The sequence below is a fragment of the Palaemon carinicauda genome, chromosome 21 (genome assembly GCF_036898095.1).
Source record: "Palaemon carinicauda isolate YSFRI2023 chromosome 21, ASM3689809v2, whole genome shotgun sequence".
NCBI classification, from domain to species: Eukaryota; Metazoa; Arthropoda; class Malacostraca; order Decapoda; family Palaemonidae; genus Palaemon; species Palaemon carinicauda.
In genome coordinates this window covers 95,388,920-95,415,723 of record NC_090745.1, presented here as the reverse complement: position 1 = coordinate 95,415,723, position 26,804 = coordinate 95,388,920, and the positions used below count along the sequence as shown (strand labels likewise).

The 26,804-nt window shown below is 40.5% G+C and overlaps 1 protein-coding gene across 1 annotated transcript in view; it reads left to right on the top strand.

The window, feature by feature from the left end:
* The first annotated feature begins 1,539 nt into the window (after positions 1 to 1,539).
* Positions 1,540 to 26,804, top strand: part of LOC137615331 (protein ST7 homolog) — a 105,649-nt gene continuing 80,384 nt past the window's right edge. The window contains exon 1 of the mRNA XM_068345128.1: positions 1,540 to 1,741. Within this exon, the coding sequence (XP_068201229.1) occupies positions 1,591 to 1,741 (151 nt within the window). The 5' untranslated portion in view covers positions 1,540 to 1,590. The remainder of the gene's footprint in view (positions 1,742 to 26,804) is intronic.

Below are 26,804 nucleotides of genomic sequence, written 5' to 3'. Positions count from 1 at the left end.
AAAATCAGTTCTTAGAGATTGCAAAAGAACGAGGAAGAGAAAACGATGGAACTAGAAAGTTTGCGTGTGTGGGCACCACCGTAAGTGGAAAGAAATGTCTGAGGCCTTTGTTCTGCAGTGGACTAGTAACCTGTTGATATATGTATATATATATATATATATATATATATATATATATATATATATATATATATATATATATATATATATATATATATTTATAAAGAGAGAGAGAGAGAGAGAGAGAGAGAGAGAGAGAGAGAGAGAGAGAGAGAGAGAGAGAGAGAAAGTATATATATATATATATATATATATATATATATATATATATATATATATATATATATATATATATATATATATATACATACATACATACATACATACATACATACATACATACATATATATATATATATATATATATATATATATATATATATATATATATATATATATATATATATATATATATATATTCTTTCATTATACCTTGTTTCGGGTGTTCTTTCTGTTTTTCAGCTGCTGATTATCATCATTAATTTGTTTGACAGGAACCTACAGTCTATTGAATTTCTTATCGCTGATCTAGATATTAATCTCTAGCACCGTCGATCAATTAGTTCGTTATGCATGTTGCATAATATTTTTCATAAATCTGACCATCCTTTGTATTCATATCTTCCTGGACAGGCTATCATTCTGCTCTTAATACTAGGTATGCAGTTAATTATAATAGTCACGCCCTCTCCATCATGAGGCTCAATACTACACTATTCTAGAAGTTTTATTCCAGCTGTAACCAAGTTGTGGATTGATCATTATCAGGTAATTGAATCAGTAGAACTTCAAAAGTTCAAACTTGCAGCAAACATTTTATGTTGAACAGGCTGACGCAAATATCTTTTTATAGTTTATTTATTAAAGGTCTGATTTAATGTTATTGTTCGTAAAATATTTTATTTCAATTGTTCATTGCTTTTCTTCTAGTTTATTTATATCCTTTCCTCGCTGGACTATTTTTCCCCGTGAAGCCCATGGGCTTATAGCATCCTACTTTTCCAGCTTTGGTTGAAGCTTAGCTAATAATAATAATAATGATAATAATAATAATAATATTAATGATATATGCGTGTGTTGTGGAAATTAAAGTTTACTTGCATCTTTTGAACTATTAACCAACTATAGGCTAGTAACCTATAGTTGGTTTAGTGAATTTTCTCTTGCTCATAATTATTTTCAACATATCATACTTTTAAAACAACCCGTTGGTATTGATCAAGTCGCCAAACTGGAACCTTAAAACCCGGTTGTGTTATTTAACTTAAACTTTTAGAAGACATAACGATACCTAGATACTGTTTCTGCAATTAATGAAAATAAAGTGTTCGATTCAAAGTTTTAACTTTCTATGGAATTTTCATGTAATATAATTTTTTTCTTGAATTTTATATGACTTGTAGACGTAGAGATATTTTTGTTTTACATTCGAAAAGGGCGCCTGTTGCACTGTTGCAATGCCCATCAAAAAGTAAACAGTAAACAACTCTGGTAGAAGAAGAAGAAGAAAGCGCCTCTTCCCTGCAGCAAATGGCGGGGCGAGTTTTGCGCTTTTTTAGTCAAATTAAAGAATTTATCATTTGGAGCTGGAGTTACCTTTGGGCTGCCTGGTTTCTTTTGGTTGTGTCTGTTATTTACTATCTCCGCGGGCCTCTCAAAATCACAGACAACATCGGAATGGGTGAGTAAAAATGGACGATTTTTTGTATCTGATTTTCTGTCCAGGTCAATCCCATATTAGGTCATTGATCTTTTTGTTGTATCGAATGCCATTCTAGGTTTATTATACCATGAGCAAAGTTTGACTTCCGGTTCTGTCGTAGAGACATAACAGCTGTCACTGAGTTGAAGTCTTGTTCAGTTAGCATTTTCTAGGTCTCGTACAATATTACTCCTGCAGGAAAGTCCTTAGTAAATATTGTGGTTTATCCTGAAGTGGACTGATTACGGCGCGGCAAACATATCTACTGATACTGTACATATTAGTCCTTATTTATATAATTTAGATTCTCTAATTTCTTGGAACGGCCTGTTCCTCCATCAAGCATAAAATATGAACACCAACTAACCTAACCCCCCTCCCAACCTAGCCTGTGTGACGGTCTGAACGATCCCCCGGTCTCAGAATTCTCCTTGATAATCTGCGCATGCGCGAACATTACCGTTTGCCAGTGCATACGAGGTTGATGTTTTATTTTCCTGTAATGTTAGCGTGCGCAGCTCAACATTACCTCCTGCCAGTACCTACGAACTTGATGTTTTATTTTCATGCGAGCGAAGCGAGCTAATGGTGGAAAAGAACCATTATACAATATCAAGGAGAATTCTGAGACTGGGGGATCGTTCAGACCGTCACACCTGCAAGCCGTGTCCATACCTACTTACCTAACGGGGGATGGGGGGCTAACACTCCCCTGGGACCTCCCTTACACTGCCGTATTCTTAGTCAGCCGTCATCATACATATAGGTGGGCGCTATCATACATACACCCCAGTTTCTTATTTGTTGTTTTTAATCCTTAGCTTTAGGCTACCAGCGTAAACAGTACTTAAATAGGAATGAATGGTTTTTGGTTTTCAGGGTATATATTTACTGATTCAGAGAAAATGTTAATATGAAAAGTTTTTGAAATTGGTGTAAAGTAGAAGTCATCATCATATCTGTTTGCATCAACATTTTATCCAATGCCTGATTATATTCATAGACATAGAAAATATATACCCTGAAAACCACAAAACCATTCATTCCTATTTAAGTACTGTTTACGCTGGTAGCCTAAAGCTTTAACCTTTCTGCTACATTCTCGTTACCGAATTGCCGTTTTTGCCGTGAGCTTGTGGCAAGGCATCTATGAATCTTTTGTAAATATTCCTGAATGGGCTAATGATAGGTGTTTGTTCCATTACGTACTTTATAACTTATTTCTCTTAGCAAATTAACCCAATCCATCACTTTTAGAGGCTAGGATTTCTTCTCGAAAGTCATAAACATTACCAAAATAATGACCTACAAGGTTGGCATACATAGCACATCCATGTATTGCTCGCCAAAACAGAGGAACAATGAGATAGTTAATTTACAAGCCACGGTGGATCAAAGCCCATTTTTGGGACCTGATATTAATTATTGGTAATTACGATATTTCAATAGTGACTCACGATTGGTCTATTGATTGCCAGAAAAGAGGCGCAATGAGATAATTTTGTTTACGAGCAAAGTGATCCACTGTGTAGTAAAGGCTCCCTGCAAATATAGCTCTTTGATGATGAGAATGTAACGTGAAGGTTAAAGAAAATAGTTTTATATCATCTCTTGATATTAATTTGTGGGAAAACATTATTATTAAGACTTGTCGTAATGTAGATGCGAAATATATACAAATTGCTGTGCGAGTTGGTGAGACAAAACTTAACAAAGTCCCAGTAGCCGTATACCATTCAGAATTGCTAATAAAGTTCAGCTTGTTCCGTAACTGGAATACAAACCACGCTATTTATTAGTGGTTATACTTTTGGCGGAGCTGAAATGACGAGCCATTAAAATTTAGCGATGGTTAACTTCCCACACCGCTAGTTAGGGGGGGTAGAGGTGGGGGGGGGGGGGTAGCTTGCTACCACTCCCGTTCACACACCTGTGATTTAGTCACTTTACTTTTTGGTCAGATGGAGAGGGTTGTTAACCCACGAAGGACGACCCGTCCATTTAATGGATGCATTAATTGCTACCAACTAGCGACCGTCTATATTGTGGATGCATTTTTTTCATCCTTTCTTCCCCCTACATATGACTTTAGCTCCGCCTTCTATTGACGTCACAGGCTACTTTAACCAATCAGTGATCGTTTACAAAGCAAAGTTGCCAGAAATCTTATACTTTGAGGTTATAGGAGTGTACTAAGCATGCGCCGTTGGCGGTGGGGGTAGGTGCCGTTTGGCTTATCGATCGAGATTTTGTTATCTGTTGGCAGGATAAAAGATAACTTTTTTTTTATGCAAAATTAAGAGTTAATTTGTTTTATAATGGCTAATATGGAATATCATTATGATTCAGAAACAAGTGCTGATGATTTGGACAGCCATAGTGAGCATGATAGTGATGATTATATGACTGATAGCGATGTTTATGACGACGATCTTGACATTGAACCTGTTGCCTCATCCTGGGCACGTGTTTATCCGCCTGAAGGTATTGACTGTGGAAGTGATTTGGTTTTTACCCAAAGAAATGTAGGTCCTTTAGGGATTCCTAACCGTAATTCACAGCCTATTGAATACTTTTCTTTATTTATAACTGATGATATTATAGATATTCTTGTTCGTGAGACTAATATATATGCCAACAGATTTTTAGCTAGTAAGGAAGAGTGGATAAGAGAACATCCACGAAGCAAATACAGAATCTGGAAACCAGTAACTCATGAAAGAATGAAAAAGTTTTTAGCTCTTAGTTTACTCATGGGATTGATAAAAGTGCAGGATATAAAAGATTTTTGGAGTACGTTTCGTTCAACTAGAATTCCTTTTTTTGGAGAAACCATGCCACGCGATGAATATCTTCTAATTAGTCGATTTCTTCATTTGAATGATAATACCTTGAATAAGCCCAGAGGTGACCCACAGTATGACCCATGGTTTCGAGTGCGCCCTCTTTTAGATTCCTGCAATAAGTTATTCAAGGATCATTACAATCTTCAGCAGACTATCTCCCTTGATGAAAGTATGATTGGTATGCGTAATAGGTGTGCATTTATACAATATATGCCCAATAAACGGCACTGTAGGTATGGGATAAAAAAGTTTGAACTTTGTGAAGCTTCCACTGGATATGTTTATCATATAGATTTGTATTCAGGGCGTGATTTTTATGCTACTGGAAGTCAGCAAGGCTATACTCATACAGTAGTAATGAATATAATGGAGAAAAGCAAGGTTCTGAATAAAGGTTATCACCTGATTACTGACAACTTTTATACAAAGATTCCTCTAGCAGAAGCCCTACTAATACAAAAGACATCCCTCACAGGAACAATAAAGATCAATTCTAAATTTTTGCCTCAAATTTTGGTCAAGCAGAAGCTCAGCACAGGTGAAACTGTCTATGTAAGAAAAGGAAAGTTGCTTACCTGTGGTTTCAAAGAGAAAGCAACTCGCAAGCCAGTTTACCTTTTGACAACATATGCTCATGCTGAAAATGTCACATTGCAGACAAGACATGGAGAAAAAATCAAGCCTAAAGTCATAAATGACTATAATGTTGGTATGGGAGGTGTTGACCTGTCAGACAAAAAACTTTATCATTATGCTGCACAAAGGTCAACCAGGAGATACTGGAAGAAAATTTATAGTAATCTTATAGATGTATCAGTTCTAAATGCTTATATTATCTATCAGCAAAATACTGATAGGCCATTCAAGAGAGATGATTTTCTTCGTGACATTATTGAATGTCTGTCAATCCCGGATGCTGCATCTTACCCTCTCATTCCACAGTCGCCTGGTAGCCGACTTTCTAATTCACCAGGTCGTAATCCTATTCCTGTCAGTTCACCTGGTTCAAGCCATGTATATGCTAGGTTAGATGGTTGCAAGCAAAGATTATGTGCAGTTTGTCCCAAGCGCTCGAAGCACTGGTGTCCTGGATGCAATGCTGGTATTCATGAGCAATGCTGGCCAAAGCTGCAACATTACTTCAGGGTGAAAGGTCGTCCTAAGAGGAAACATGAGGACAATGATGAACATGAAGACTGTCAGTAAATTCAAGTCAATAATTGTGGCTACTTTTATGAACTCACTTGATAATTATGAATGTTGTAATATTTTTGTAAATCCGCGTTACCAAATGGTGAAAAAGTGTCACTTGATATGTTGATATATATTTTTTTTACCACGCTATCACTGAATAGAATAATCTGTTTTTTTTAGGAATTTTTCAAAATTACATTCTTTACAAAATTAGCTTTGTTATAACAAAAAGGAATAATAAGTTTTGTAATAATCCAGCTTCAAAGTGACTTTGATTTTTTTGCAACTGTGATTTCTAAAGATATTTTTTTTTATATCCAAAGTAATTAAATATGTATCAAACAATAAATGCTCTATTCAAAAAGCTCATCTTCTTGCGGTTTCAATGATACCAAATACTTATATATTAGAGTGAAAAATATATTATTTACAGATTTTTTTCCTTTTTTCTATAAATATCAATAAACTGTCGTCGTCTTTTGGCGGCGCGGCCCGTCGTCCTTCGTGGGTTAAAACCCCTCCTCGCCTATTCTGGACTGCCATCAATTTTTGTCTTTTAACTTACTTTTTCTTATACATGTATATATATGAATTATTCTTAATTTTATGTTTATATACAGTATATGTGTATAGAAATGTGATAAGGGTATTATTACAGTTTCAACTATTATGGGAAATCTATTATATTAATATTTTTCCAGAGTAAAGCAAGTCTTTTGTAGTATTTCTGTATAATATTATCTGTCGCAAATGCCTAGTTCTTTATATATCGACGATTAAACTCACGCTACTCATGTCTTCCTCCCAGATTTTTTCTAAGTCTGTTGTTATTGTTGACTGTGTCTTGTTTTTGCTCAAATGAGCCCTGTAACCACTATAATCCGCAGACAAACTAGTCCACTATGAAGTCTTACACGTTTGGCCAATCACAGCACCTATCCACTATGGCGTCTTACAGGTTTGGCCAATCACAGGCTCACAGCGCGACAATACATTATCTTGCCCAGGCATTTCATTTCGTTCTTAGACATGGAGGCCATAGCAAGCACGTCATCTCATGTTGCACAAGAAGTTGAAATTCCATCTTCTTGTCCTGACTGTTTCCTAACTTACAATGAATTTGTTATAACTTATTCGGGGAATATTGAAAAACTAGTGGATTTGTGCCAGACACACAATTTAATTTTACAAAATAAAAATTGTCCTGCATGTCAAGGAACCTTCGCAACGGCTTCACGTTTTCCTCAAAGCAGCAGCACATCTTTATGAACCAACAGTTTAAGGTAAGCTTCATTAATTTATAGAGTATATTATAATGGTGATAGTATAACGATGTATACAGCAGTACCATCACTTTGGATTTGGTTTGATGGATGTGTTAGGTAGTGGCCGTAAGGGGGGGGGGGTCGCAGGGGCTGGGCCTAGGTAGGGGTACAGGGCCCTAGGTTAGGTGGTTGTATTAGGTTCGGTAGTGCCCCGAAAATCACTGTGGCCTTAAGGGGGGTGGTCGCAGGGGGGCAGAGGCCCCCCCCCCCCCCCTGGTAGGGGTACAGGGCCCCTAGGCTAGGTTAGGTTGGTTTATTAGATTCGGTAGTGCCCTGAAAATCACTGTAGCCTTAAGGGGGGATCGCAGCCCCCCCCCCCCCTGGTAGGGCTAGGTAGGGGTATGGGGGAGGGGTGGTGGAAGGATAAGTATTCATTTATTGCAAATATCATTTGGACCCCCCCCCCCACCCAAAACCCCGGTTCCCACCTGGTGTCCCCCATAATTGTTGGGATGAGGTAGGGTCTTTCTGCATTACAACATATGAAACAAAAACAATAAAAACACGGTTACAAACACTGATTTTTCTGGAAAAACTTGTTATTTTAACTCCAATTACATAGTAAATCTCTGAATCGGATGGTTTGCGGTCAAAATAAACGTTAAATCCGTTGGAACTACACTATTTCTGATGCAACAAATATATTTTTATTCCAGTTTCCCCATAATGGTTGAAACTGTAATTTTACCGTGATAAGTTTCCTTTTCAGTGTTTGTGCTGTGTGTGTGGTACATATAAGACAATGACACTTGCGTAGATTAGCAAGGCCAGCACAGTTCCACTTTGTGGGGAACGACCTCTCCCTCTTTGGTCCATCGGTCTTCCCGTCGGCATATAACCGTTAACTCGGCCACCGCAGGGGAATCGTCATCGCCTGGACCCTCTTCATTCAACTATTGTCCTCGCCTTTTCCCTTTTCCTATGGGAACCATGGATTTCTGAGCGAAGGGAACGTGGCCTTTCAGAGATTGACTACGGTCTTTCTTTTCTCAAGGTCGTTCACCTTTACAACAACAGTGTACTATTGGGGAAGCTCCTTTCGCGGGTTAGGTTGCTCTTCCAATTGTTTGTCTCAATTGTTTTTAGTGAAATTATAATTGTAGTTTTAATTTATCAGCTTTTCTCCCTGGGGGCACCACACGACCTCAGCCCTCTGGACAGAGTCCGAAAGTACCTTCACTTAAATCTCTTCAGAGAGGAAGGTCAACTTTCCGGTCCTTCAGCAGCCTCATCAATTCCTAACAGACCACTCAGTGATGTGATGGACGACGCACCACACACCACATAAAGACTCACATCGACAAGCAAGAAGGAACTTGCTCGTAACCTCTTCCCATCTAACAGTATAAACACTAAGATGGGCCAAAGTCCGTTCGGTATCACTATCAGCCCGCTTCATTCCAGACTAGAAGAACGTGCTCACCGACAATCTGTGCACAGCATCTCAGATAAGGTATACTGAATGGTCTTTGGATCACCTTGTAGCCGACAAAGTCCCGACTTTACGGGGTCCTCCAACAAGGGATCTGTCCGCAACGCTCCTGAATCTCAGGCTGCCGTTGCTCCCCAGCCCTAGACCCCAAGGCTCTCTGGCAACAACGGTGGGTGCAACAGTGATGTTTACGTCTCGTCCCTGTTTTACCTGGAGGACACTCGAGAAGGCTAGAACATTGGTCAACCTCTCAAGGACTCTCCTAGCTCCTCTATGGCATTATGCAGAACGGTTTCCAAACCTTTTGCAGCTCATGATAGAGTCTCCAAGAGAACCTTCTCCATATCACAGACAACCCACTTCGACACCTACCACAAGCTATAGCTTTGCTATGATTGTACGCCTGGAGACTACCCAATACCTCTTTCGTGAAAAGGTTGTGTAGATATCTGAGGAATTCCTCAGCATCAGTCTACCAGGCAATATAACATCTTGTGGGGTTGGTGTCATGTCAAAGTGTCTCTATCCACTTGATACCTCTATTCCAGCAATAGCGGAATCCTCGAGTATATACAAGAGGAAAAGACCCCCTATTCAGTTTCGACAGGTAAAGGTGATCACTCAACCTTGATCCTTCTCTTTCAAACTGAAAGAAAGGGACACCCTCTCATCGATAGACTTTTCCTAACTCATACGGACTTACAACTTGCCTTTCCCCAGTCGGAATTGAGACCTTCCTCTCGGAACATGGTTCAAATTCTCCTATCTCTAAAGAGACCTCCTTATGTTCCACTTCACCAGGCAACAAATTCTCCCCTGATTTAAGAACACAGTGTTCCTACACACTCGGACAGCAACCGTACGAGTCAAGGAACTTCATGGTCTCTCTTTCGACATCACCCATTATTGAGAAGGGCGAAAGACAATGCTCAGTTTCGTCCCTGAGTATGTTGCCAGACACAGTCTCCAGAGGTGACAGATCCTACACAAGTCTCCACTCGGTAACGGACGATCCAGATCATCCGTTGCTGTACCCAGGGTAAGGTATGAGACTTTACCTAAAGAAAACGGCAACAGCCCACCCGGGTCCCTTCTCTTGTCATCAGCACTGGGAGAGACTAGAGGAGGATCATCAAAACATCATCTCAACTTGACGACTCACAGGGTCAGGCATGCTACGCCCCTGGTCCTTCTTAGCAGATTACTCTGTGACGCAGGTTTTACAAGAAAAGATTTGAATGCTCCAGGTGACTTTCACAACCTTTCTCCTGCAAGACGTGACCCACAGGAACTCGATACGATCTCTATCGGTCCTGTGGTGGCTGCACAACAGCTGGTTGTATACCTCAAGCTCCTTATTGGACAAGTAGCAGAAGGTTGAGGGCACTGTTACCCGGTTTTAGTCTGCGTGAATGAAAAGATTTGACTGGCCCTAATTCTTTTCTTCATCCTACCCTGTGGGGAAAGCAGCATCCTGGGTTCTCTGCATAAGCTGACCTCAAACCACTGCATGTAAACCATGCTCCCTTGTGTACCTAGTATTAAGCTAATGCTGTTGCGTCCCCATACCCTGGCGAGGTGGTATTGGGAAAGTCTTGGTTACATCAGGTTTTTCCTACATAGACTTGGAATAACTTTACCTAGACGGTCACACTTCTGCATGGCTCAACACACAGCTTGCGTAGGCCGCGGATCTTGCGTAGTAAGGTTTTAGCGAGGGCAGGGACTCCTTATTTTTGAGTACTAACATACTCAGATAAGGAGCCCCCGGGCAAAGCCAAAAGCCAGATTGGCAGAGACGTCCACCTTTCCTAATGGGTGAGTCACCCCTAATAAATAGCGTGGTTTGTATTCCAGTTACGGAACAAATGACAAATTCGTAGATACTTTTTTTCCTAACTATACAAACCTTAGCTATTTATACAAACTTGCCCGCCATCTCTATCCCCCTTGAATTCCTACCTTCATACAAAGTGACTAAATCACAGGTGTGTGAACAGGAATGGTAGCAAGCTACCCCCCCCCCTACCCTTGCTAACTAGCGGTGTGGGTAGATAACCCGCGCTAAATTTAAATGGCTCGTCATTTCAGCTCCTCCAAAAGTATAACCCCTAATTCTTGCTGAAACCAAGAAAAAAGACGTAAAAAAGAGCGAATGTCAGAGGTCAAACTCAATTGTGTACACTCCCTGAGGTATGTAGTAGCACTGAAGGCAGAAGGGTGTAATACTTTGTCTTATGACCTGGGAAATCTATACAGATGCCATTGCTCACAATTTTTTTTTCATATTAAAATTTTATGATAACAGAAGATATACAGTACAGTGGTACCTCTACATACGAATTTAATCCGTTCCACAACCGACTTCGGGTGTAGAAAATGTTCGGTTGTAGAAACGAATTTTCCCATAAGAATACATTGAAATAGGATTAATCTGTGAAGTGTGGTTGAGCCCAAAAACCTATGATTACTTCTTAATAAATTACTACACATAATTACACATGACAATAATGCACACTAAATTAGATAGACATGTAAAAAAGAATAATTATAAAGAAATAACAAATAAGAAAAGGGTTTTTATCGTCACTTTACCTTAGAAAGTCCAGTGCAGGTGTCGGTCCTGCTATGCAGAGAGGAGACAGACGGGCGGCGAGGAGGTTGAGAGGGTGACTACGATAAACGTACAGTACCGTAACTTATTCTAACTTACACTAAGTGAACTTTAACCTAACTTAGCTTATTTATTTCTTTTATTTTTATATTTTATATTTTTTTTTACATTTTCTTTTTTTCTTTTTGATGATGAATTTTAATCAGTTTCACTCGACACTTAAAATTGATTGAATTTTTTTCTCTTCAATATTTGCCGTATTCTTTGTTTCATTTTCTTTCGCTTCACTCTTTGCCGTTTTCTTTGAACCACTTCCTTCCCCTTCATCATGAGTTCGCTTCGTAGTTTTTTTAAAGAAGTTATCGATAGAAAGTTGCTTGGTACAGCTATTCAGAATGTTTCGAAAATAAGTTAGGGAAACATTATCGAACTGCGCAACTACACGACAATCCTGCAATTTTTTTGGATGGTATTTGTCGATGAAGTCGACCACGTCTTGATATTTTCCTAACACTTCTTTTATTTGTGCCGAACCTAACACATGTTCTACCTCCTCGATCCCTTCCTCGTCATCACTCTTGCTCAGACATAGCATGGAGTTCCTTGAGCTCCTCTGTAGTAAGTTCGGCGTGATGTTCTATTGCAAGTTCACTCATGCTTTTTAATAATTCCTTGCTTTATTTCTAAAGAAAGCATTTCCTTATTCCTTTTCTCACCACTACCACCACCACTTGCGAAATTAAGCCTTTTAGGACCCATGATTTACGTAAAATACCGTAAAAGGATGAACGTAAAAAATCACGATTAATACACAGTTAATAGCAGAACACACAGGGCACAACCACACGAAGCCGACAAGAACAGAGGAATGTCCCAAGCCACGCTAATTGAAGGTCTCTCCGAGGTAGAAATGCTGCCTTCTATCGGCGGAAATAAAAAATACATCCGGCGCTATGAGTACCATCTACGTTTACAGGTATTGTTTACTTCGGGTGTCAAAAAAAAATTCAGGTGTAGAGTAGGAATGTGTTCAAATTGTACTTCGAATGAAAATTGCTCACTTCGTGTGTCGAAATAAAATTCGGGTGTAGAGTCGAAAAATTGCTCGAATTTTACTTCGGGTGTTGGAAAATTCGGATGTAGATACATTCGTGTGTAGAGGTTCCACTACTTCATTTTCTAGTAAGGATCATTGTTTTCGGCTTATTGAGTTACTTTTACTAATTACCCTGTAACTATGAAAATAAGAGGAATTTTGACAAAATATTTCATATACACATTCTCCATTGCCATTCGAAGCTCAGTGAATTTTTTCAGGATTTTGTATTTTTTGTCTTATACCCCCATATATTGGCATACTGGCCAAGCCCCTTGAATTATCAGGAAATAAAGGCGAAGTACTTTGCGTCACTCGCTTTACAATTACCTGTACTGTGAATGGTCGCTCAGTTTTGTTGATGAGCAGCATCACGACTATGTTGACGTGTGTCAACAATCAAGGAGGCTCTGTGTCTCACCTCGTTTACCAAGTGTATGGTAGGGATGTATCATTGTGCGTTAATGAATGCCCTTCGCCATGAATATGGATGAAGAGGTTGGTGAAAGCAATTCTTCCGGCTTCCTCGTGGATGGACATCTGTACCGGGACTGTCAGGTGTTCAAGAGCATTGTTCTCGTGGATGTGAGAGCAATTGAGTTTTTGGAACTTAAAGCTGCAAACTAGTGGTCCAATTGTTTCCTGAAGAGGCATGATGCCATCATCTCCAGGTTTCAGAAGAAGGTACCGAAGAGGGATGCTCCTCTTCATAACTCCTCAGTTAAGTCCATGTCCTTGTTTCCTCACTAAGATAACTGAAAAATTCTTTACTCAAGGTGTTAGCTACCGTACTGTAATTGTTCAGTGGCTACTTTCCATTTGGTAAGGGTAGAAGAGAAACTTTAGCTATGGTAAGCACCTCTCCTGGGAGAAGGACTTTCCAAAATCAAACCATTGTTCTCTTGTCTTGGGTAGAGTCATAGCCTATGTACTGTGGTCTTCTGCTGTCTTGGGGTAAAGTTCTCTTGCTTGAGGGTACAAGATGTATTTTAATGTTACTGTTCTTAAAATATTTTATTTTCAATATTAATCTTACCCGATAATCATGTAGCTGTCAACTCTGTTGCCCTACAGAAATCCACGGTCGGGATACGCCAGCGATCGCTATACAGGTGGGGGTGTACACAACAGCGCCATCTGTGGTCAGGTACTCCAGTACTTCTTGTCAACACCACCTCAATTTTTCCTCTGTCGTGCCGCCGGCTAGACCTACATGGATACGCTGTTGATTCTGGAGTTATTGTTCACGATTTGGTGATGTATTTGCTCTAGAGTTTAGCCTTCGCTATTCAGGAAGCTTTATCATTAGCTTAGCAAGTTTTTGGAATTAATTTGATTTAATTTTGGTGACGAAGAGAGTATGAACTCTCTTTCACTTTTAAATGGCCGACCCTTCCCTTAGACGGAAGTGTTGGTGTCGAAGAGAGTATAGACTCTCTTTCTTAATTTTGCTTTATAGGCCTCTTCGATTAACTTCCTTTTATTATAAACTTATTAAAATTAATTTTTATATTTGTTTATATGCGACCTTTCCTAATAGTAGGCGGTCTTTTCTTGGAACCGAAGTTAATTAACATTGAGCCCGTCATTTCGTTTTTACCTGTTAACATTTTATGCTATTTTAATGTTTTTGAAAGAATTTCTTTGATAGTCTCATACTGTTTTCAAAGTTGAACTAACGTTTTGTTTTGTCTCTGCTGTTGTTGACGTTCAGAACGTTCAACTTGCACTCTATCGTTACGATAGAGAGAGAGTATTCACGGTTTCACGTTGCAGTAAGAGTAAACCGATTCTAGCGTTTTGTTTATTCTTTCTTAGCTTAAATGGTTTTAATTCTAATAAAGGAACTTTTTATTTGGGAAATCTTTCAGTTTTTTTCCTTTAACAATAATATGTTTTAACGATATATATAATTGGGCTCATCTCTCAGGTTCTAAGTCAAGAGAGAGAGAGAGAGAGATAGAGACGGAGGGAGAGAGAGGAGGATAAACGTTTCGTTTAAGCGGGTAACGTTGTTATCGTTTTTGCTCTTCTCCCTAGTCTCTTTAGGGGAAGAAGGTAAACGTTTCTAGAGTTTTATTCTTGTTCCCAGGCTTTATGCGGTGAGAGATTTTAAACGTAGTTTTTTTTATCTAGTGTTTAGTCTCTTTTCCAGCCACTGAATTATTTATCTTTCATTATGTTTTCTGTTACATTGTAATACTGTTTTCGCAATTACTAACTTTTAATGAAGGATAGAATTGCGTGTTTCAGGTACAAACCACTTAAAGTTTCGAGTTCATTGAAATAAGTGCAAACAGAAAATCAAAAGTGATAAAGTGATAAGCGCAAAGTGTTACAGTGTTGCGTTCGAGGGTTCGTCTGTTTGTGCCAGTTGTTCGCCTAGTCTGGGACCTCTTACAAGCTCCCAAGCCCAGGGGAGAAGTAACGTCGAAGGACTTATGGGTTCATCAGGCCTTGATCGACGAACAGACGTTTCCCTCCGTGGTTTCGGGTGTAACCAACTCACGTAGCCGACGTGATCACCCCACCCACACAAAGACGAGAGAGCCCATTTATTCCTCGTCTGCGGAAGAGGTTTCTCGCAGAAACCATGGACCAAATCTTGCAGCTTTTAAGTGCAAGTCGGTCCCTTCCGCGCAAGTCCAACTCCTAGGTGTAGCCATTAGCACTGGGTCAGTTCGGACTTGCTGCAGTACGACAACTGCACACCTCCCAGAGAGGCAAGGTGGTACCGCAACAGGCAGTAACTCCGTTTGTTGCCGCACCAGCTGTTTTAGACCCTCAGTCTCAACGGACAGTAGCTCCGTTTGTTGTTGTCTTTCATAGACCCTAGTGGTCCATGCTGCAGACTATACAGTCTCAGCTTGCTCCTTCATACAGGAGTATCATGCTGGAAGGTTGACAATGTAGCCTGTTAACCTACAACCCGCCGAGGTTGTGCGCTCAGCAGATACTGCGGCTGCCTGCTCCCACCCTCCACCTGTGAGAGCTCCACCTCCGTTGCGCAGTCCACCCTGCCAGACGCATGTTCTTGAGGCAACCTCCTCAACCCATGAGGCAGGAGCCTCATGCTATGCGGCAACCTCCTCTACCCTTGAGGCAGGAGCCTCATGCTATGCGGCATCCTCCTCAAACCATGAGGCAGGAGCCTCATGCTATGCGGCATCCTCCTCAACCCATGAGGCAGGAGCCTCATGCTATGAGGAGCCTCATGCTATGCGGCATCCTCCTCAACCCATGAGGCAGGAGCCTCATGCTATGCGGCAACCTCCTCTACCCATGAGGCAGGAACCTCATGCTATGCGGCATCCTCCTCAAACCATGAGGCAGGAGCCTCATGCTATGTGGCATCCTCCTCAAACCATGAGGCAGGAGCCTCATGCTATGAGGAGCCTCATGCTATGCGGCATCCTCCTCAACCCATGAGGCAGGGACCTCATGCTATGAGGAGCCTCATGCTATGCGGCATCCTCCTCAACCCATGAGGCAGGAGCCTCATGCTATGCGGCAACCTCCTCTACCCATGAGGCAGGAGCCTCATGCTATGCGGCATCCTCCTCAACCCATGAGGCAGGAGCCTCATGCTATGCGGCATCCTCCTCAACCCATGAGGCAGGAGCCTCATGCTATGAGGAGCCTCATGCTATGCGGCATCCTCCTCAAACCATGAGGCAGGAGCCTCATGCTATGCGGCAACCTCCTCAACCCATGAGGCAGGAGCCTCATACTATGCGGCATCCTCCTCAACACATGCGGCATGAGCCTCATCCCTTGCAGCATGAGCCTCATCCCATGCAGCATGAACCTCATACCATGCAGCATGAGCCTCATCCCATGCAGCATGAGCCTCATCCCATGCAGCATAAGCCGCACGCCATGCAACATGCTCTGCTTACCTTACAGCATGCTCTACATACAGCATGCTCTGCATACAGCATGCTCTGCATACCTTACCGCATGCTCCTCAGTCACACATCTTTGGTTGTTGCCAACTCACAAGACTGTCAAGCAGTTTCATAACGTTGCCTTCTGGTCTGCTGCTTTTGCACCAGTGAAACCCTCACTGAGAGAACTTAGCTTTTCTCGGATATGGTTCCTGTAGATGAGAAAGTGCTATTCTCCCTCCTTCTGATATTCCCTTGAGGACTCTGTCATTTGGAGAGGAGCCTTTAGCTGCTTAGCCTCCTATGGACTTTTATTTAAGCATAACATGCTTCCAGGGAGGGTAATGGTTCCGCTTCAGTCGCTAACCCCGTCTGTTACCACACCTGCTCCCATAGACCTTGAGCTTTGTTGCAAGACATGCAGTCCAAGCTTAGTCCTTGTTAGAGGATTTTTTTTTGTTTACGGAGTCAGTGTGTCACTGGGAAGACGTTCAACAACCAGCAGAAGTGACTTGTTGTGACGCAGTGCGGCAACCTCAGCAACCCGATAAGGAGTTGTCTGTACGACCCAGACAGTCTAGACAGTTTCGGGTTGTCACTGTACTTCCTCGCTTCCCCATGGTTGACAGTTCACAGACTGTGCAGCAGTACCATGATCTTGTGTCCGGCTCCGTCAGACGACTGGCTTTTAAGAGCTCCCACAAGTCGTCGCTGTCTGGAGATTCTCAGATGGACTATGGATCTGACCAAGGAACTGGGCCTCCTGGTCAATTTTGAGGAGTCCCAGCTCGTCCCATCCCAGACCATTGTCTACCTGGTTATGGAGCTTCAGAGTCGAGCTTTTCGGGCTTTTCCGTCGGCCCCAAGGATCTACCAAGCCCTAGAATGCATCCAGAGCATGCTGAGAAGGAACCGATGCTCAGTCAGGTAGTGGATGAGTCTAACAGGGACACTTTCATCGCTGGCCCTGTTCATCGAGTTAGGGAGACGCCACCTCCGCCCCCTTCAGTATCATCTAGCTGCTCACTGGATAAAGGACATGACGCTAGAGACGGTCTCAGTTCCTGTTCCCGAAGAGAGGAGGTCTACTCTCACGTGGTGAAAGAACAGTTTTCTTCTCAAGGAAGTCTACCTTTGGCTGTTCAGAAACCCGACCGCCGTCTCTTCTCGAACGCATCAGACACGGGCTGGGGTGCGAATTTGGACGGGCAGGAATGCTCGGGAACATGGAATCAGGAGCAAAGGACACTTCACATCAATTGCAAGGAGCTGTTGGCGGTTCATCTGGCCTTGATAAACTTCAAGTCCCTCCAGCTTAACAAGGTGGTGGAGGTGGACTCTGACAACACCACAGCCTTGGCTTACATCTCCAAGCAGGGAGGGACTCATTCGTGGAAGTTGTTCTAGATCGCAAGGGACCTCCTCATCTGGTCAAAAGATCGAAAGCTCACGCTGGTAACGAGGTTCATTCAGGGCGATATGAATGTCATGGCAGATCGCCTCAGCCGGAAGGGTCAGGTCATCCCCACAAAGTGGACCCTTCACAAGAATGTTTGCAGCAGACTTTGGGCCCTGTGGGGTCAGCCAACCATAGATCTGTTCGCTACCACGATAACCTAGAGGCTCCCGTTGTATTGTTCTCCGATTCCAGACCCAGCAGCAGTTCACGTGGATGCTTCTCTGCTGGATTGGTCCCATCTCGACCTGTATGCATTCCCGCCGTTCAAGATTGTCAACAGGGTACTTCAGAAGTTCGCCTCTCGCAAAGGGACACGGCTGACGTTGGTTGGCTCCGCTCTGGCCCGCGAGAGAATGGTTCATAGAGGTACTGCAATGGCTGGTCAACATTCCCAGGACTCTTCCTCTAGGAGTGGACCTTCTACGTCTACCTCACGTAAAGAAGGTATACCCAAACCTCCACGCTCTTCGTCTGACTGCCTTCAGACTTTCGAAAGACTCTCAAGAGCTAGGGGCTTTTCGAAGGAGGCAGCCAGAGCGATTGCCAGAGCAAGGAGGACATCCACTCTCAGAGTCTATCAGTGTAAAGGGGAAGTCTTCCGAAGCTGGTACAAGGCCAATGCAGTTTTCCTCAACCAGTACCACTGTAACCCAGATTGCTGACTTCCTGTTACATCTAAGGAACGTAAGATCCCTTTCAGCTCCTACGATCAAGGGTTACAGAAGTATGTTGGCAGCGGTTTTCCGCCACAGAGGCTTGGATCTTTCCACCAACAAAGATCTACAGGACCTCCTTAGGTCTTTTGAGACCTCTAAGGAACGTCGGTTGTCCACTCCAGGCTGGAATCTAGACGTGGTCCTAAGGTTCCTTATGTCATCAAGATTTGAACCTCTCCAATCAGCCTCTTTTAAGGACCTCACATTAAAAACTCTTTTCCTCGTGTGCTGTACAACAGCTAAAAGAGTAAGTGAGATCCACGCCTTCAGCAGGAACATAGTTTTCACATCTGAAACGGCTACATGTTCCTTGCAGCTCGGTTTTTTTGCTAAAACGAGCTTCCTTCACGTCCTTGGCCTAAGTCGTTCGAGATCCCAAGCCTGTCCAACTTGGTGGGGAACGAACTGGAGAGAGTACTTTGCCCAGTTAGAGCTCTTAGGTACTATCTAAAAAGGTCATAACCTTTACGAGGACAATCAGAAGCCTTATGGTGTGCTATCAAGAAGCCTTCTCTTCCAAGGTCTAAGAACTCAGTTTCTTACTAATTCAGGCTCCTGATTAGGGAAGCACATTCTCATCTGAAGGAAGAAGACCTTGCTTTGCTGAAGGTAAGGACACATGAAGTGAGAGCTGTGGCTACTTCAGTGGCCTTCAAACAGAACCGTTCTCTGCAGAGTGTTATGGATGCAACCTATTGGAGAAGCAAGTCAGTGTTCGCATCATTCTATCTCAAAGATGTCCAGTCTCTTTACGAGAACTGCTACACCCTGGGACCATTCGTAGCAACGAATGCAGTAGTAGGCGGGGGCTCAGCCACTACATTCCCATAATCCCATAACCTTTTTAACCTTTCTCTTGAATACTTTTTATGGGTTGTACGGTCGGCTAAGAAGCCTTCCACATCCTTGTTGATTTGGCGGGTGGTCAATTCTTTCTTGAGAAGCGCCGAGGTTAAAGGTTGTGATGAGGTCCTTTAGTATGGGTTGCAGCCCTTTATACTTCAGCACCTAAGAGTCGTTCAGCATCCTAAGAGGACCACTACGCTCAGTAAGGAAGACGTACTTAATAAAGGCAGAGTAATGGTTCAAGTCGTCTTCCTTACCAGGTACTTATTTATTTTATGTTATTTTTGAATAACTAATAAAATAAAATACGGGATACTTAGCTTCTTTGTTAACATGTATGCTGGTCTCCACCCACCACCCTGGGTGTGAATCAGCTACATGATTATCGGGTAAGATTAATATTGAAAAATGTTATTTTCATTAGTAAAATAAATTTTTGAATATACTTACCCAATAATCATGATTTAATTGACCCACCCTTCCTCCCCATAGAGAACCAGTGGACCGAGGAAAAAATTGAGGTGGTGTTGACAAGAAGTACTGGAGTACCTGACCACAGATGGCGCTGTTGTGTACACCCCCACCTGTATAGCGATCGCTGGCGTATCCCGACCGTGGATTTCTGTCGGGCAACAGAGTTGACAGCTACATGATTATCGGGTAAGTATATTCAAAAATTTATTTTACTAATGAAAATAACATTTGTAGTTTTTCATTACATCTATATTTTGTTTATTTTCTTGTTTCCTTAGCTCACTGGGCTATTTATTCCTGTTAGAGCCCTTGTGCTGATAGCATCCTGCTTTTCCAACTAGGGTTGTGGCTTGGCTAGTAATAATCATGATAATAATGAGGCAGAACACTGCCAAGAAGTCCATTCCTTTCAAACTGTCTCTCAAGGCAAGAGGTAGAGAGGACAAGGCTGTAGAGGCAGTGGATGCTGGCAGAGCGCCTCTTAGGGCCTTCTTCCTACTATACCACAAGGGGGGGTGGGATGTCTGCTACTCAGGTGGCAACGTCATAGGGCAAAACTTTGGATGATCTCTGTCCTTCGAAAAGGTTGCATCATCCCTTTCACTAACTCTCCCCTCTTTTTGATTCATCCTTCAATGAGATGGTCTGGACCTCTACTCAAGAGTGCTCTCCAGGAGGTTGTAGATGAATCCCCAGACTTCTTCAGTTGACTCTTTCTTGTAGAGAAGGCATCTGGATGCTGGAGACCAGTCATAGACCTCTTAGCATTGCATGAGTTTGTCCTATAAACTCCATTCAAGATGGAGACCACAGGAACGATCAGACAGGCTGTCTGACCAAAAGACTTCTTGATCACATTGTATTTGAAAGACTTGTTCTTCCAGATCCCTATCCATCAGTTATCAAGGAAGTACCTAATAGTTCATCGAGCCATGCTTGTCGAGTGTTGCCAAGATATGGGGATCAATGTAAACTTTGAGAAGTCCTCTCTAATGCCCAAAAAGAATCTTGTATATCTAGCCATGCAGATAGTCACCCCACAAGGGAAAATCTTCCGTTTAGGAAAGAATTGTAAGATTCGAGGAAGGAGCTCGCTAGCATATCTGTGGCAGTAGCAGCTGAAAACCTTTTGGTCTCGGAAGGTTTCAGGCCACTCGGTAGTGTTGATGTAACAAGATGACCGTAGTAGCATATATAAACAAACATGTAGGTGCTATTTCACTGCAACTTTGCCAGCTAGCCATTGAAATCTTGCGATGAAAAGGGGACAATGCGATCTCCCTGTCAGCCAGGTTTATAGCCGGCAAGAACGTCTTGGCTGGCAAACTGAGCAAACCGACTCATCAGATAGTTGGTTCCAAGTAGTCTTTGGACCCACGGGTAGCGAACAAAGTGATGACTATTGAGTTCGCCAACTGTAAACCTGTTCACGACATCCCTTAACCAGAAGCTTCCGGTGTATAGCCAGTATTTGACCCACAAGCAGTATTTCAGAATACAGTCCAGCACTCATGGGACCATCTAGACATTTATGCATTCCCCTTTTTCTGCCTAATGAGGAAACTCATCAACAGGGTACAATCATCAACCAACTTGTCTATGACCTTAATTGCTCTGCTATGGCAGCAAGCGGAATGGTTTCCGGACTTTCTATTGCTTCTGATGAAAGTTCAGAGGGAGCTGTCCCTCCTCCATGACCTGCTACGCCAACGCCTCGCTAAGATTTGCTATCAGGCCCGGGGATCCTTATGTCTTCATGCTTGGATTATATCCAGCATCTCCTCACTGAGAGAGAGTTTTGGCAACCAGTGGCAAAACAGATGCCTGGGTACCTCAGGAGGGCTTCGACCTCAGTTTATCCAGGCGAAGTGGGTGATATTTTGTCGGCGTTGTGGAATGGGTGCCTCTCCTCTTGGAGTCACTATACCCTTAACTGCCAAGATTTTACTGTTCCTCTGAGAGGAAAAACTCTGCTCAGTCTCGGCAGTAAAAGGCTATCGCTCATCCTTGACCCAGGTCTATACATTGAAAGTGTTTATTTCCTTTTTGGTAGAGTTAGACATACTGTACAAAATTTTAAACAGGCTTATCCTCACTCAGTAGTGGAAGGGCTTCGTTCCCTGAAAGGACTTTCTTTCGATCCTTTACATCAGGTTTCAGACTGCGATCTTACGTTGAAAACGGTCTTCCTTCTCGCCATAGCCTCTGCCAAGAGTGTTAGTGAGTTGCATGGTCTCCTACAATGTCACCCATTCATGGGAATGAGGACAAGTTATGTTCAACTTTCTCCCAAACTTTATTGCTAAGACTCAAAATCCGGTGGTTTCCGATCATAGGTTCAGTTCCGTCCAGATTTTGAGTCTTTGAGACATAACTAATGATCTTGAGCAATTGCTTTTATTTTCTGTCAGATGGTTAAGGTGCTATCTCAGACGAATATGAGGAGCTCGCCTGTATATCAAGAATCTGTTGTTGGGTTGAGGAGAGTCAAGCAGAGTGTGACAAGGAATATTATCGCCTCATGGATTAGACAGGTCATTGACCAGGCCATCAATCCTTCCCCTTCTCGTCAGCAATGCACAATGTGAGGGGCTTAAGTACGTTCCTGTCATTTAAAAAGAACCTCGCTGACACAGGTACTTCAAGCAGGGATGTGGAGGAGACAGACACCCTTCATTGCCCACTACCTGTAAGATGTAATATACAGGTCCTTAAATGTGTTTTTTAATTGGACCTGTGGTAGCTGGACAGCAGTTGGTTTAGCTTCTTTAGCTCCTCACAGTGTTACTAGCAGTCATTTAAGGGCAAAGATATGGTGGTAGTCTAGGATGATGAAAAAAAGAATAACTAGCCTTTTCTTTTCTACATCTTCTTCTCTCTTGGGGCATAGCATGTGAAGACCTGGTTGTCTAAAACTCTTACAATTGCAAGTAAGCCTCTTTTTAGCCTGTAGCTGAAATATATCCGTCTTACATTAGTGTTGCATCCCCAGTCTCATTACAAGGGATTTTTGTTTATGTAAAGCCTTGAAAGCCACAGTTACGTTCTTACGCTCATTTTCACTTTCACAGAGGCCGTCAATCTGCTGGTATTAACTAGCCACTTGTTTGCAAGGGGTCAGGATGCCCATCTTTCACATTATCATGCTCAGATGCAGCCATCCTGGTTCATAAGTTTTCTGCCAGTTGAAGGGATTTCCACTCATTGAAATGAGTGTCATATGTAAAGAATATAAGGTTGTTATTTTGTGTGGGAACTAATGACAAATTTAGAAATAATTTGTATTTTTCCTTAACAATACAAACCTGAAGTTCTTTACACATATAGTATACTGTTCTGTACTCCACTTGTCATCACCTATAATCCCGAGGAGAAAGTCCAATCTGCATTCAAAGTGAAGCAGATAAGAGTGTGAGGGGGTTTATTTCCAATCTACTACTGGTAACAATTGTAATGGTTGTTGACACCTCGTCAAAAGATTTTATAGCTGTACAGAATGTCATATAGGGCTGATTTATTCTCCTATGTAAAGAACTCCAGGTTTGTATTAGGGAATAATGCAGATTACTTCCACATTTGTCATATTTAATGGTAATAGAATACATGCTGGAATATGGAAGGCTAGAAAATAAAACCAAAAGAGAAAATATATTTGCCAGATCCTCTAACCAATATTTGATCAAGTACCCTATTGTTCATGCAGCCACTGTTGTGAAAATTCACAGAATCAATTAGAAGATAAGGAAATAACTATGTGAAAGAAGTGAAAAAAAGATAATTGAAATAATAAAGAATTTATAATGACAATTGAGTGAGATGGCTAGATCTGGTTGGAGTATGCAAGGAAAGATGCCAAGATCTTGTGACACACACATATATATATATATATATATATATATATATATATATATATATATATATATATATATATGTATGTGTATATATATATATATATATGTATGTGTATATATATATATATATATATATATATATATATATATATATATATATATGTATGTATATATATATATATATATATATATATATATATATATATATATATATATATATATATATGTATGTGTATATATATATATATATATATATATGTATGTGTATATATATATATATATATATATATATATATATATATATATATATATATATATATATATATATATATATATATATATTACCATAACTATGTAGGTGTGTGTGAGTATGTGAGAATGTGAATGAATTGGCAATAGTTTATATTTATCTCATATTTAAGTATAGGAAGAGTTAGTATACTATTAATAATGTACCATACTATGAACTTAACACTAGTCTTAAGGGCTTTGTGCTGGTACACTTTTTTTTTTGTCATAGAAATTTCAGGTGAATGTCATTGAAAATAGTTGTACTGTAGTAAGGTATGAGGAGTACATTGAGTAGGGGTTAGAAGTAATTATACAGTCGATATAAAATTGTCGCGTAAAGTACAGGTAATAATCATGCAGTCGTTCTGAAATTTAATCTATATTTTAGTAATGATGGTAATACAGTACTGTACTTTACTATTAGTAATAATAGAGCTTAGCCTGATGCAACTTTTTAGTACAGGATAGCATAATTCAAGTACTGTGCTGAAAAAATTTATACACTCTGGGTAGGGAAAATAGAATATCACACAAGCCTGAACTTGTTTATCACTCGATCATGGAGCTAGAATTGTTGGTACTAATTATAGTGAAATGCTGCCTTTATATGTCCATTGACGATTCTTTATTTGCTAGTAACATTACTGAAATTTATTTCGCATGGACCTTATATCTTTTTACCATTATCGTTTCGGTAAAAACTACTATTAAGTGTGTTCTCACAATTAACAATTAGGGGGGGGGTGTCCTTAGTTCCTCTTTGATGAAGGGTAACAGGGAATCACAGCACTACAGCAATGGTGAATAATGCCAAAAAACAAGGGGAGCAGGTAAAAACATTGATGGTCCATGTTTGTAATTACAAAAAGTTACTGTACATGTATAAAAGAAAGATTGAAACCAAAACTATATACAGTACTGTATGGCAGTGAGAATTACTGTGGAACATTTTAACGTGGCTTATCATACCATACCATTCCCAATATGACCAAGGCTTTTGCCTCTCTAACCCCTTTCCTTGGACTTCTTTAACCTTTTCAAAGTATTATGCCAGTGGGATGCCCAAAGGGATACAACATAACCTAGCTAAGGGTGCAGTTTTACTGGCTATGTCACAGTTCTTTGGTCATTTTAGGACATTAGGGTTAGGATGTGCCAAGCATAAGACATTTAGGAGGAGAATATTATCAGTTGTAAGCTCACTTATGATAATTACCTGCTCATTTTCATGGTGGTACAATTTTTAGTCTATAATTACTCCTAAAAGCTTGAAGAATTTCCTTACTTAACTTGGAAAAAAAAAAACAAAGTTTTTACTATTCCAGCGATGGATAAATATTTGCTCTTATAAATTTTTGAAAGCTTTTCATTTCACATTCAATCATTTATTAAAACATCTTTTAGGGATCATTAAAATATACCAGGTTTTATTTGGATAAAAGTGTTATGAAGTTATGTAAGGCACAAGACCATAGAGTGGCGGGGGGGGGGGGGGAAATAAGGAAAAAGAAACTAACATACTCTATACAATATTAGCTTTAAAATTTTTGGCGGACATAAGATTTTTCTGTACATACTGAAGGATTAAACAGGGACTTTGAATATTTATGCTATTTTCCTTTGTAAATCATTAAATTATATTTTTAACATAACCATAGCATGACACAAGAAAAATCTACTGAAAATCATTTTATTTTCATCAACCTTAGATAATTTCTTGTCAGGAAGTTTATAGGTATGTTTATTAAAACTTATTGTATTTATTTGACTAACATTGCATAGGAATCATAGATGTAATCAAGGATTTGTGGGTGTGGATAACAAAGTAAATAATTTGTACCAAGAGCTAGACTAGGAATACATCAAAACGTGAAAAAATACATGACCAGACTATTGAAAAAAATATTTTTACATCATAAAAGTAGTAAGTCGGCCAAGGTACCAGCCACCTGCGAGATACTATCCCTAGAGAGTAATTAGGGCCTTTGACTGCCCAGATAGTACCACATTGGATCACTCTCTCTCCGGTTACGATTCATTTTTCCTTTACCATCACATACACTGAATAGTTTAGTCTATTCTAACACAATCTCCTCTTTCCTCATTTACCTAACAACACTAACATAATCGAAAAAAGTCATCTCATCTTCACTCAAGGGGCTAACTATTTCACTGTAATTGTTCAGTGGCTACTTTCCGCTTGGTAAGCAGTTCTTCTAGGAGAAGGGCACCCCTAAATCAACCCACTGTTCTCTAGTCTTGGGTAGTGCCATAGCCTCTGTACCATAGTCTCCCACTATCTTGGGTCAGAGTTCTTTTGCTTGAGGGTACACTTAGGCACAGTCATCTATCTATTTGCTTATTTCCCTTCCTTACTGGGTTGATTCCCCTGTAGGAGCCTATTGGCTTATAGCATTCTCTCTTTCCCTGGTAGGGTTGTAGCTTAGCTAGTAATAAAATAATAATAATGATAGCTAATGATAATAATAATAGTAGTAGTAGTAGTAGTAATAACATATACGAATGAATGACTGAAGTATATATATATATATATATATATATATATATATATATATATATATATATATATATATATATATATATGTATGTATGTGTGTGTTTGTTTGTTTGTTTGTGTCTATGTGTAAGTGTAAAAGAACCACAGGGAAAATGAAATACAAAATATAAGACTTAGTCCTGACTATTTTCGTCTTTTCTTCCTTCTTAATAGTAATAAATGTTAAATGATACTTCTTTGATTATTGAAATGTAAATATTATTCTGGAAGCTGGAGCCATGCATGTGAACTTTCAGGCATCAGTAGCACACAAAATCTTAGCTTACGTGATTTAGGTTTTTTTTTAAATTTTTGTTTTTAATTCGAATTTGCATTTAGATTTTATAACAGGCCTCCCTTGATAAAGATTTTATTATAACCACTCTACTCGCGTGCCAAAATATGCTTTTAACCGTATTTTATTTATGAAATTAAATTGAATATCCTAAAGTCT